Below are 12,412 nucleotides of genomic sequence, written 5' to 3' on the forward strand. Positions count from 1 at the left end.
CCAGCACCGATCCCTGCGGTACCCCACTGGACACAGGTTTCCAGTCACAAAAACAACCTTCGACCATCACCCTCTGCCTTCTGCCACTAAGCCAGTTTTGGATCCAATGTGCCAAGGCACTGTGGATCCCTTGGGCTCTTACCTTCTTGACCAGTCTCCTATGCGGGACTTTGTCGAAAGTCTTACTGAAATCCATGTATACCACACCCACTGCACTACCCTCATCCACACACCTAGTCACCCCCTCGAAAAAGTCAATCAAATTGGTCAGACATGATCTTCCCTTGACAAAGCCATGCTGACTATCCCTGATTAATCCTTGCCTCTCCAAGTGGAGACTAATTCTGTCCCTCAGAATTTTTTCCAATAATTTCCCTACCACTGATGTTAGGCTCACTGGCCTGTAATTCCCTGGTTTATCCCTACTACCCTTCTTGAATAATGGTACTATGTTAGCTGTTCTCCAGTCCTCTGGCACATCCCCTGTGGCCAGAGAGGTTCTGAAAATTTGTGTCAGAGCCCCTGTAATCTCCTCCTTTGCCTCACACAGCAGCCTGGGATACATCTCGTCCGAGCCTGGGGATTTATCCACTTTTAAGCCTGCTAAAACCGCAAGTACCTCCTCCCTCTCGATGCTAATATGTTCAAGTATATCACAGTCCCCCTGCCCGATTTCTATGTCTACATCGTCCTTCTCCATAGTGAACACAGATGCAAAAAATTCATTTAAAACCCCACCCACATCTTCTGGCTCCACACACAGATTGCCACTTTGGTCCCTAATGGGCCCTACTCTTTCCCTAGTTATCCTCTTGCCCTTAATATACTTATAAAACACCTTAGGATTTTCCTTTATTTTGCTCGCCAGTGTTATTTCATGGCCCCTCCTCGCTCTCCTAATTTCTTTCTTAAGTATCCCCCTGCACTTTTTATACTCCTCTAGGGCTTCCTCTGTCTTTAGTCCTTTGTATCTGCCAAAAGCCCCCCTTTTTTTCCTAATCCATTCTCGTATATCCCTTGACATCCAAGGTTCCCTGGGCTTGTTGGTCCCACCCTTGACTTTTACGGGAACATGTTGCCATTGTACTCTCTCAATTTCCTTTCTGAAAGACTCCCATTGCTCCGATGTGGATTTTCCTACAAGTAGCTGATCCCAGTCCACTTTGGCCAGATCCTGCCTTATCATATTAAAATCGGCCTTCCCCCAATTTAGAACCTTTATTTCTGGTCCATCTCTGTCCTTTTCCATGACTACCTTAAATCTCACTAAATTATGGTCACTGTCACCAAAGTGCTCACCTACTAACACTTCTACCACTTGCCTGGCCACATTCCCTAGAATTAGGTCCAGTACCGCCCCCTCTCTTGTAGGACTTTCTACATGTTGGCTCAAAAAGCTCTCCTGGATGCACTTTAAGAATTCTGCACCCTCTAAGCCTTTCACACTCTGACTATCCCAGTTAATATTGGGGAAGTTGAAATCCCCCACTATTATTACCCTATTATTTGCACATTTCTCTGAGATTTGCCTACATATCTGTTCCTCTATCTCCCCCTGACTGTTTGGGGGCCTATAGTACACTCCCAGCAAAGTGCTTGCCCCCTTTTTGTTTTTAAGTTCTACCCATATGGCCTCATTAGAGGAACCTGTTAATATATCATCCCTCCTTACAGCAGTAATTGACTCCTTAATTAATATTGCGACACCCCCTCCTCTTTTACCCCCCCCCGCGTCTCGCCTGAAGATTCTATACCCCGGAATATTGAGCTGCCAGTCTTGCCCCTCCCTCAACCATGTCTCCGTGATAGCAACAATATCATACTCCCATGTGTTCATCAACATCTTCAGTTCATCCACCTTATTCGCAAGACTCCTTGCATTAAAATAAATGCCATCCAGCCTTGCCCTACTCCCTTGTGCCATTACATATTTGCTCTGCCTTCCAAGCTGACTTGTTTTTTCCTCTATATTTGGTTGTACATCACCCCCTATTATAGCTCCACTCTGTATCCCATCCCCCTGCCAAGTTAGTTTAAACCCCCCCCCCAACAGTGCTAGCAAACCTCCCCGCAAGGATATTTGTCCCGTTCTGGTTCAGGTGCAACCCGTCCGACTTGTACAAGTCCCACCTTCCCCAGAAGCAGACCCAGTGATCCAGGAAACTAAAGCCCCCCCTCCTGCACCAACTCTTTAACCAACTTTGTATCTGTCTTCACGGTAGAAGACACAAAAAATATTTTGGAAATAATGGGGAACCAAGGGTCTAGAGAGAATGAGGAACTAAAGAAATCAGTATAAGTAAAGACATATTACTGGAGAAATTAATGGGATTAAGTGGCGACAAATCCCCTGGACCCGACGACCTACATCCTAAGGTTTTAAAAGACGTAACTGCAGAGATAGTGGATGTATTGGTATTAATCTTCCAGAATTCCCTAGATTCTGGAACAGTCCCCAAGGATTGGAAGGTAGCAAACATAACCCCGCTATTTAAGAAAAGGGGAAGGAAAAAAAACGGGAAACTATAGGCCAGTTAGCCTGACATCAGTAGTAGGGAAACTACTAGAATCTATTATTAGGGACGTGGTAACAGGGCACTTCGAAAATCATAATATGATTAGGCAGAGTCAACATGGTTTTATGAAAGGGAAATCGCATTTGACAAATCTGTTCAGAGTTTTTTGAATATGTAACTAGTAGAATGGATAAGGGGGAACCAGTGGATGTAGTGTATTTGGATTTTCAAAAATTCGCTATGGTGCCACACAAGAGGTTATTACACAAAATTAGAACTCCTGGGATTGGGGGTAATATATTAGCATGGACTGAGGATTCGTTAATGGACAGAAAACAGAGACTAGGAATAAACGGGACTTTGATAATTGATAAGGGAGAACCAGTGGATGTGGTGTATCTGGACTTTCAGAAGGCTTTCGACAAGGTCCCGCATAAGAGATTAGCATGCAAAGTTAAAGCACATGGGATTGGAGGTAAGGTACTGACTTGGATAGAGAACTGATTGGCAGACAGGAAGCAAAGGGTTGGAATAAACGGGTCTTTTTCCGAGTGGCAGGCAGTGACTAGTGGGGTACCGCAGGGATCGGTGCTAGGACCCCAGCTATTCACAATATATATTAATGATCTAGACAAGGGAACTAGATGTAATATCTCCAAGTTTGCAGACGACACAAAGCTGGGTGGGCTTGTGTGATGTGAGGAGGTGCAGAGAAACTCCAGTATGATTTGGACAGGTTGGGTGAGTGGGCAACTGCATGGCAGATGCAGTATAATGTGGATAAATGTGAGGTTATCCACTTTGGTGGCAAAAACAGGAAGGCAGATTATTATCTGAACGGCAATAGATTGGAAAAAGGGGAGGTGCAACAAGACCTGGGTGTCATTGTGCACTAGTCGCTGAAGGTAAGCATGCAGGTGCAGCGGGTGGTTAAGGCGGCAAATGGTATGTTGGCCTTCATAGCGAGAGGATTCGAGTACAGGAGCAGGGATGTCTTGCTGCAGTTGTATAGGGCCTTGGTGAGACCACACCTTGAGTATTGTGTGCAGTTTTGGTCACCTTATCTGAGGAAGGATGTTCTTGCCATGGAGGGAGTGCAGCGAAGATTCACCAGACTGATACTTGGGATGGCAGGGATGACGTATGAAGAGAGGTTGGATCGATTAGGCTTATATTCGCTGGAGTTTAGAAGAATGAGAGGGGATCTCATTGAAACTTATAAAATTCTAACAGGACTAGACAGACTAGATGCAGGAAGGATGTTCTCGATGGCCGGGGAGTCCAGAACCAGGGGTCACAGTCTAAGGATAAAGGCCATGGTGTGGAGATGCCGGAGTTGGACTGGGGTGGACAAATGTAAGAAGTCACACAACACCAGGTTATAGTCCAACAGCTTTATTTGAAATCACAAGCTTTCGGAGCGCTGCTCCTTCTTCAGGTGAAGTGGAGAAATGCATAAAGACACAGCTTATATAGTCAGAGAATCATGTCAGATGTTTACAGGTAACCTTTCCAACTGCCATTTATCGCACCTCGGCAGGGAGATAATCACAGCAGTCAAAGGTGTGAATGGTGTCCAAACAGGTCAGTCAGGGCAGTTGGAAAGGTTACCTGTAAACATCTGACATGATTCTCTGACTATATAAGCTGTGTCTTTATGCATTTCTCCACTTCACCTGAAGAAGGAGCAGCGCTCCGAAAGCTTGTGATTTCAAATAAAGCTGTTGGACTATAACCTGGTGTTGTGTGACTTCTTACATAAGGATAAAGGGTAAGCCATTTAGGACTGAGATGAGGATGAATTTCTTCACCCAGAGAGTGGTGAACCTGTGGAATTCTCTATCACAGAAGGCAGTTGAGGTCAAATCATTAAATATATTCAAGAAGGAGTTAGATATAGTTCTTAAGGCCAAAGGGGTCAAGCTATATGGGGAGAAAGCAGGGACAGGGTACTGAATTTGGATGATCAGCCATGATCTCATTGAATGGCGGAGCAGGCTTGAAGGGCCGAATGGCCTACTCCTATCTTCTATGTTTCTATGCTTTTTGGGTTGGCAGGCTGTAACTAGAGGGGTACTGCAAGGATCACTGCTTGGGCCTCAGCTATTTACAATCTATATTAATGACTTAGATGAAGGGACTGAGTGTAACGTATCCAAGTTTGCTGATGATACAAAGTTAGGTGGGAAAGTAAGCTGTGAGGAGGACGCAAAGAGGCTGCAGAGAGATAGAGACAGGTTGACTGAGTGGGCAAGAACATGGCAAATGGAATACAATGTGGGGAAGTGTGAAGTTATCCACTTGGTAGGAAAAACAAAAAAACAGAATATTTTTTGAACGGTGAGAGACTGGGACATGTTTGCATTCAGACCTGGGCGTCCTTGTACATGAATCACAGAAAGTTAACATGCAGGTACAGCAAGCAATTAGGAAAGCAAATGGTATGTTAGCTCTTGTTACAAAGGGATTAGAGTATAAGAGTAAAAGAGTCTTACTACAATTATACAGGGCATTGGTGAGGCCACACCTGGAGTATTGTGTACAGATCTGGTCTCCTTACCTAAGGAAAGACATACTGGCCTTAGAGGGAATGCAACAAAGGTTCACCAGACTGATTCCTGGGATGAGGGGATTGACCGATGAGAAGAGATTGAGTAGACTTGGCCAATATTCCCTTGAGTTTAGAAGAATGAGAGGTGATCTCATTGAAACATATAAAATTCTTAAGGGGCTTGACATGATTATTGCTGGGAAAATGTTTCCCCTGGCTGGGGAATCTAGAACCAGGGGTCAGTCTCAGAATAAGGGGTAGGCCATTTATGACTGAGATGAGGAGAAATTTCTTCACTCAAAGGATTGTGAATCTTTGGAATTCTCTACCCCAGAGAGCTGTGGATGCTTAGTCATTGATTATATTCAAGACAGAGGTCGATACATTTTGGGGAATTAAGGGATATGGGGATAGTGTGGGGAGGTGGAGTTGAGGTAGAAGATCAGCCATGAGCTTGTTGAATGGCAGAGCAGGCTCGAAGGGCCAAATTGCCTACTCCAGCTCCTATTTTTTATGTTATGTTCCTCAGCCACTGCCATTGTCCACCCCCTAGTCTCTTGGTCTGATGTGCATGCAGAAACGCTGTATGTGGTAACAAAAGTGAGCTTTATTTTCTTTAAACAGCAAAATCACACTTCTCCACTGAGACTGGACTTCAGTCCTCATTCAACCAATGCGAGAGCACCAACTAAGGAGTGACAGGCTACCTCGGGAGTTTCCTTGTTATTTGGTTTGATGGTATATTCTGGAATTCCTTCAGCATGCTGCCTTGGAAATTCCAGCTGGAGCTGATTGAAAGGTCATGTCCAAGGACACGTGCATTCAAATCCACTGCTATTAATTGACTTTGTTTTAAAACAACAAATATATATTTTTACGCATCTAGGATGAGGCCCTATATACAGTCGGGTTAGAGAGCACTGCATGATTGATATGGTTCCTGTAAGGCCCACTCGCTCTTCCAGGCAGAGTATTCCAGAGGTATTTCCTGTGTGTGAGACAGGCTTCACATGTATGCAAGCACAGGGGGAACCGCTAAACAAAATAAATTAACTTGATACCTTCAATAGCTAAAAATATTCAAAGGTATAGAAAAACAAATTAATTTGAAAGGTTTTAAATAGAAGAAAGAAAAGCAGCTGTTCATTTTGTTGAAGTTACTTGAGAACCACCAATACAACTGGAAAACAGGAAAACAAAAAAAAACAGGAACCCACGTGGAGCAGGGAGTTTCAGCCTTGGGACAAGGTGTCCAAGAGGTGATCTCAGGGGTACAAAAGACAGTAAACGGCATGGAAAAGGTTAATCCTGAGAATTATCTCAAACTAAACTGAGAGAGTGGGTCAAAGAGACGCAGATTCAAATTAGTAAAAGGCTAATTTAAGGCTGATATCAGGAAGTTCTTCTTCATAAGAATGGGCTCTGAGATACAGTAGTGGAGGAGAAAACGCTAGAATTATTTAAGACACAGTTAGATGGCACAGTGGGGGAGACAGTCAGGTCCTTCTGGATGGATGAACTAAAGTGGGCCACACAAGCTTCCTTTTCCATATTTATGTTGTAATCTGGTGAAATCACAGCAATACCCTTAAAATCACAAAGCACTTGTACATCAGTTCGGGTCCCAGAAGAGTGACATTGAAATGGCGACCCACAACCTCCATGCTGCAGTCTCCTCTACTTACCCTCGCACCACAGCACTAATTGAAGGCCAGCTTGTGAAGGAGAGCCACGGTTTGCACGTCTGTTTTTTTCATTCATTCATGGGATGTGGGCGTCGCTGGCAAGGCCAGCATTTATTGCCCATCCCTAATTGCCCTCGAGAAGGTGGTGGTGAGTCACCTTCTTGAATCACTGCAGTCCGTGTACTCCCACAGTGCTGTTAGGGAGGGAGCTCCAGGATTTTGACCCAGCGACAATGAAAGAATGGTGATATATTTCCAAGTCAGGATGGTGTGTGACTTGGAGGGGAACATGGAGGTGATGGTGTTTCCACGCGCTTGCTGCCCTTGTCCTTCTAGGTGGAAGAGGTCGCGGGTTTGGGAGGTGCTGTCGAAGAAGCCTTGGCGAGTTGCTGCAGTGCATCTTGTAGATGGTACACACTGCAGACTCGTCGTTTTTGCAGCTGTGCATGAACAAATGGGGCACTGTGCATTAGTGCTTACAACTGTAGTGGAGTCAGCTTCGTACTTATAAAGGAAGGTAAAGAAGGCAAAGTATGGTTGCAGGGAGGGAAGTAATATGGATCAAAATTAATTATTTATCATCGAGGTATCAACTACCTGCTGTCAATACTGGAGTTCCACGGTGTAAAAGTACTTTGATTTCCTACATACACACACTCTACATTATCCTTCTCCTCACAGAATCACAGAATCACAGAAACCCCACAGTGCAGATAGAGGCCATTTCGGCCCATCGAGCCTGCACCGACACATATCCCACCCGATCCCCGTAACCCCTACACCAACACATATCCCACCCTATCCCTGTAACCCCACGCATTTAATCCCCCTAACACTAAGGGTCAATTTATCATAGCCAATCAACCTAACCCGCACATCTTTGGACTGTGGGAGGAAACCGGAGCACCCGGAGGAAACCCACGCAAACACGGGGAGAATGTGCAAACTCCACACAGACAGTCGCCCGAGGCTGGATTCGAACCCGGGTCCCTGGCGCTGTGAGGCAACAGTGCTAACCACTTTGAGTTCTCGATTAATAAATGCTTCAGAAGTTATTTTTTAAATAAGCATTTAAATATTGTTTTCACGGTAATAGCTCTTCTAAAACAATTACTACATCAGCTCCTGTACCAGCAGTCAGGGATCTTGTGCATCCTGTCTCCACACAAAGAGTGCTGGCTCATTAATATTCAGAGGCATCCAACATATGCAGTTATTCTTATAATATTTATATACGCCAGATGTCCCGTGAAGTTGATCATGAAGCGCTGAAGGACACGCTCTTTTGTAACAACAGGGGTGGTGTTATGCCACGTAGTTTAATCAGAGCCACTGATTTACAGGGACTGAGCAAGACAAATTGCATTTTAATTGCATGGTCTTCAGGGATTTTCACTTGTGTTTTCCTGGCTAGGGAGTCTAGAACCAGGGGTCACAGTACCAGAATAAGGGGTCGGCCACTTAGGACTGAGGTGAGCAGACATTTTTCACGCAAATATTTGTGAATCTTTGGAATTCTCCACCCGAGAGAGCTGTGGAGGCTCAGTCGTTGAGTGTATTCAAGACAGAGATCGATAGATTTTTAGACACTAAGGGAATCAAGGGATATGAGGATAGTGCGGGAAGGTGGAGTTGAGGTCGAAGATCAGTCATGATCTTACTGAATGGCGGAGCAGGCTTGAGGGCCATATGGCCTACTCCTACTCCAAATTCTTATCCAAATATAATTCCATAACAAATGACCATTATTAAAATATTCTTTGATCTCTACACTTAATTTTTATCTATTGCCTTTCTTAAAGTACAGATTAAACAGCAAGGCAGTAGGCGAGACGTATCACATTGCAACTATGTTGGGGCGTTTAGCATCACTCCTGGGGGGACATAAGCAACTTTGGGGGCAGAGTCTGGATTTGGCAGCTTTCAGGGGTGTTCTTGATGTCTTGATGTGTGGGGGGGTCCTGAAATTTGGCAGCAATAGGGGAGGGTGGGCTCTGGGGTTTAGCAGCATAGGAGGTGAGTCTTGTAGTGTGGGAGAACTAAAGTGACGATCCTGGTGATCAGCAGCAGCTGCAGTAAATCTGGGGTCTGCCAGTCCCTTGGGGGAGGTTCTGAGATTTGATACATGTGTGACAGGAGCCCTGAATCTTGGCAATATTGGGGAGTGGAGGGCTGTGATTGGTGGCATTGCAAAGGGGGAGACTGAGACTTGGCAGAACTGGGAGGGGTGCAACATGGGGTATTCCCTTACTGGGGATTCCTGGGGTGTGGCAGCCCTGGGGAGCAGGATCTCAGGGTGTAGCAGCCCTGGGGAGCAGGATCTCAGGGTATAACTGCCCGGGGGAGCAGGATCTCGGTGTGGCAGCCCTGGGGAGCAGGATCTCAGGGTGTGGCAGCCCTGGGGAGCAGGATCTCAGGGTGTGGCAGCCCTGGGGAGCAGGATCTCAGGGTGTGGCAGCCCTGGGGAGCAGGATCTCAGGGTGTGGCAGCCCTGGGGAGCAGGATCTCAGGGTGTGGCAGCCTTGGGGAGCAGGATCTCAGGGTGTGGCAGCCCTGGGGAGCAGGATCTCAGGGTGTGGCAGCCCTGGGGAGCAGGATCTCAGGGTGTGGCAGCCCTGGGGAGCAGGATCTCAGGGTATAACTGCCCGGGAGAGCAGGATCTCAGCGTGCGGCAGCCCTGGGGAGCAGGATCTCGGTGTGGCAGCCCTGGGGAGCAGGATCTCAGGGTGTGGCAGCCCTGGGGAGCAGGATCTCAGGGTGTGGCAGCCCTGGGGAGCAGGATCTCAGGGTGTGGCAGCCCTGGGGAGCAGGATCTCAGGATGTGGCAGCCCTGGGGAGCAGGATCTCAGGGTGTGGCAGCCCTGGGGAGCAGGATCTCAGGGTATAACTGCCCGGGAGAGCAGGATCTCAGCGTGCGGCAGCCCTGGGGAGCAGGATCTCAGGGTGTGGCAGCCCTGGGGAGCAGGATCTCAGGGTGTGGCAGCCCTGGGGAGCAGGATCTCAGGGTGTGGCAGCCCTGGGGAGCAGGATCTCAGGGTGTGGCAGCCCTGGGGAGCAGGATCTCAGGATGTGGCAGCCCTGGGGAGCAGGATCTCAGGGTGTGGCAGCCCTGGGGAGCAGGATCTCAGGGTGTGGCAGCCCTGGGGAGCAGGATCTCAGGATGTGGCAGCCCTGGGGAGCAGGATCTCAGGATGTGGCAGCCCTGGGGACGATTAAGGAAGTAGCTAATAATAGTCCTAATGTGCAACAATTTTGCTCACATAAGGTTGTTCTGCCTTACCTACGATAGATGGGTCAACAAATTGTAAAGTCTGTGGGTTATATGGTGAATTAATACACAGACTACAAGAGTAACTTTAACAGGACTTTACTATTCGAAGGTCAGGGCGAATCTGCCCAATAAATCCTTACACAGCACTTATATACCGGTGTGGTCACTCCCGGTATTACAGTATACAGCAGCCAAGATAAAGTAGTGCAACACCTAAAATAGTTCTCTTAAAGGTGGACGGTTACATACACTACACAAATAACTAGCACAGCAGCATAATTAAGTGATTTTGTAAACAACTTTGGAACTTTTAAGTTTAAACTAAAGAAAGCACAGGCAGTGTAACCACCCTCTTTGTCTTTCCTTCCCTATATCTCAGAGGTGTAGCCATACTCAGTAAACCCGACTCCCAAAGCTTTTCTAAATTCTTGTAGCTACTTATTAAATTATTTAGAAACACAAAGAGACTGAGAAATTGTGTGCCACCATGATGAAAAACGTACGTGTGAGTGTGTATGTATACAGTACACCCGGTATCAGAGAGTGACCAGTACCCCTGGAACTATACACCAGGTGTGAGAGTGACCAATATGGGAACAGTAGCATAGTGCTAATGTCACTGGGCTATTAATCCAGAGACCTGAAATAATGATCCAGAGACGGGAGTTCAAATCCCACCACGGCAGCTTGGGAATTTAAATTCAGTTAATTAAATAAGTCTGGAATAAAAAGCTAGTATCAGTAATGGTGACCATGAAACTACTGGATTGTTGTAAAAACCCACCTGGTTCACTAATGTCCTTTTGGGAAGGAAATCTGCTGTCCTTACCTGGTCTGGCCTATATGTGACTCCAGACCCACAGCAATGTGGTTGACTCTTAACTGCCCTCTGAAATGGCCTAACAACTCAGTTGTAACAAACCACTACGAAACAAAATAATAAGAATGAAACTGGACAGACCACTCGGTACCGGCTACGGATACAGCAACAGCACAGCCAAGTCAACCCTGCAAAGTCCTCCTCACCAACATCTGGGGACTTGTGCCAAAATTGGGAGAGTTGTCGGACAGACTAGTCAAGCAACAGCCTGACATACTCACAGAATCATACCTTTCAGCCAATGTCCCAAACTCCTCCATCACCATCCCCATCCCTGGGGTGGCGGCACAGTGGTATACAGTCAGGAAAGGAGTGGCTCCGGGACTACTCAACATGACTCTGGGCCCCATGAAGTCTCATGGCTTCAGGCCAAGCATGAGCAAGGAAACCGCCTGCTAATTACAATCTACCGCCATGTTGAACACCACTTGGATGAAGCACTGAGAGTAACAAGGGTGCAGAATGTACTCTGGGTGGGAAACTTCAATATCCATCACCAAGAGCGGCTCGGTAGCACCACTACTGACCGAGCTGGCCAAGTCCTGAAGGACATAACTGCCAGTCTGGGCCTGCGACAGGTGGTGAGAGAAACAACACGAGGGGAAAAACCTACTTGACCTCGTCCTCACCAATCTACCTGTCCATGAAAGCATTGGTAGCAGTGACCAACACACAGTCATTGTTGAGACGAAGTCCCGTCTTCACACTGAGGACATCCTCCATCGTGTTGTGTGGCACTACCACTGTGCTAAATGGGATAGATTCAGAACAGATCTAGCAGCTCAAAACTGGGCATCCATGAGGCGCTGTGGGCCATCAGCAGCAGCAGAATTGTTTTCCACCACAATCTGTAACCTCATGGCCCGGCATATCCCTCATTACCACCAAGCCAGGGGACCAACCCTGGTTCAATAAGGAGTGTAGAAGAGCATGCCAGGAGCAGCACCAGGCGTACCTAAAAATGAGGTGACAACCTGGGGAAGCTGCAACACATGCATGCTAAAAAGCAGAAGCAGCATGCTAAGTGATCTGACAACCAACGGATCAGATCAAAGCTCTGCAGTCCTGCCACATCCAGTCGTGAATGGTGGTGGACCATTAAACAACTAACGGGAGGAGGAGGCTCCATGAATATCCCCATCCTCAATGATGGTGGAGCCCAGCACGAGTGCAAAAGACAAGGCTGAAGCGTTTGCAACCATCTTCAGCCAGAAGTGCCGAGTGGATGATCCATATCGGCCTACTCCCGAGGTCGCCACCATCACAGAAGCCAGTCATCAACCAATTCGATTCACTCCATGTGATATCAAGAAACAGCTGAGCGCACTGGGTACAGCAAAGGCTATGGGCCCTGACAACATCCCGGCTATCGTGCTGAAGACTTGTGCTCCAGAACTAGCCGTGCCTCTAGCCAAGCTGTTCCAGTACAGCTACAACACTGGCATCTATCAGACAATGTGGAAAACTGCCCAGGTATGTCCTGTCCATAAAAAGCAGGACAAATCCAAC

At 47.0% G+C, this 12,412-nt stretch overlaps 1 protein-coding gene across 1 annotated transcript in view; it reads right to left on the reverse strand.

Annotated features, from left to right (window-relative positions):
* vwa8 (von Willebrand factor A domain containing 8) overlaps nt 1-12,412 on the reverse strand; it is a 458,807-nt gene that overhangs the window by 256,220 nt on the left and 190,175 nt on the right. Inside the window, exon 15 of the mRNA XM_086006090.1 lies at nt 5,229-5,238. Within this exon, the coding sequence (XP_085862216.1) occupies nt 5,229-5,238 (10 nt within the window). The remainder of the gene's footprint in view (nt 1-5,228; nt 5,239-12,412) is intronic.

The sequence above is a fragment of the Somniosus microcephalus genome, chromosome 14 (assembly GCF_052327205.1).
Source record: "Somniosus microcephalus isolate GS21.2 chromosome 14, FLI_Smic_1.0, whole genome shotgun sequence".
Taxonomy (NCBI): domain Eukaryota; kingdom Metazoa; phylum Chordata; class Chondrichthyes; order Squaliformes; family Somniosidae; genus Somniosus; species Somniosus microcephalus.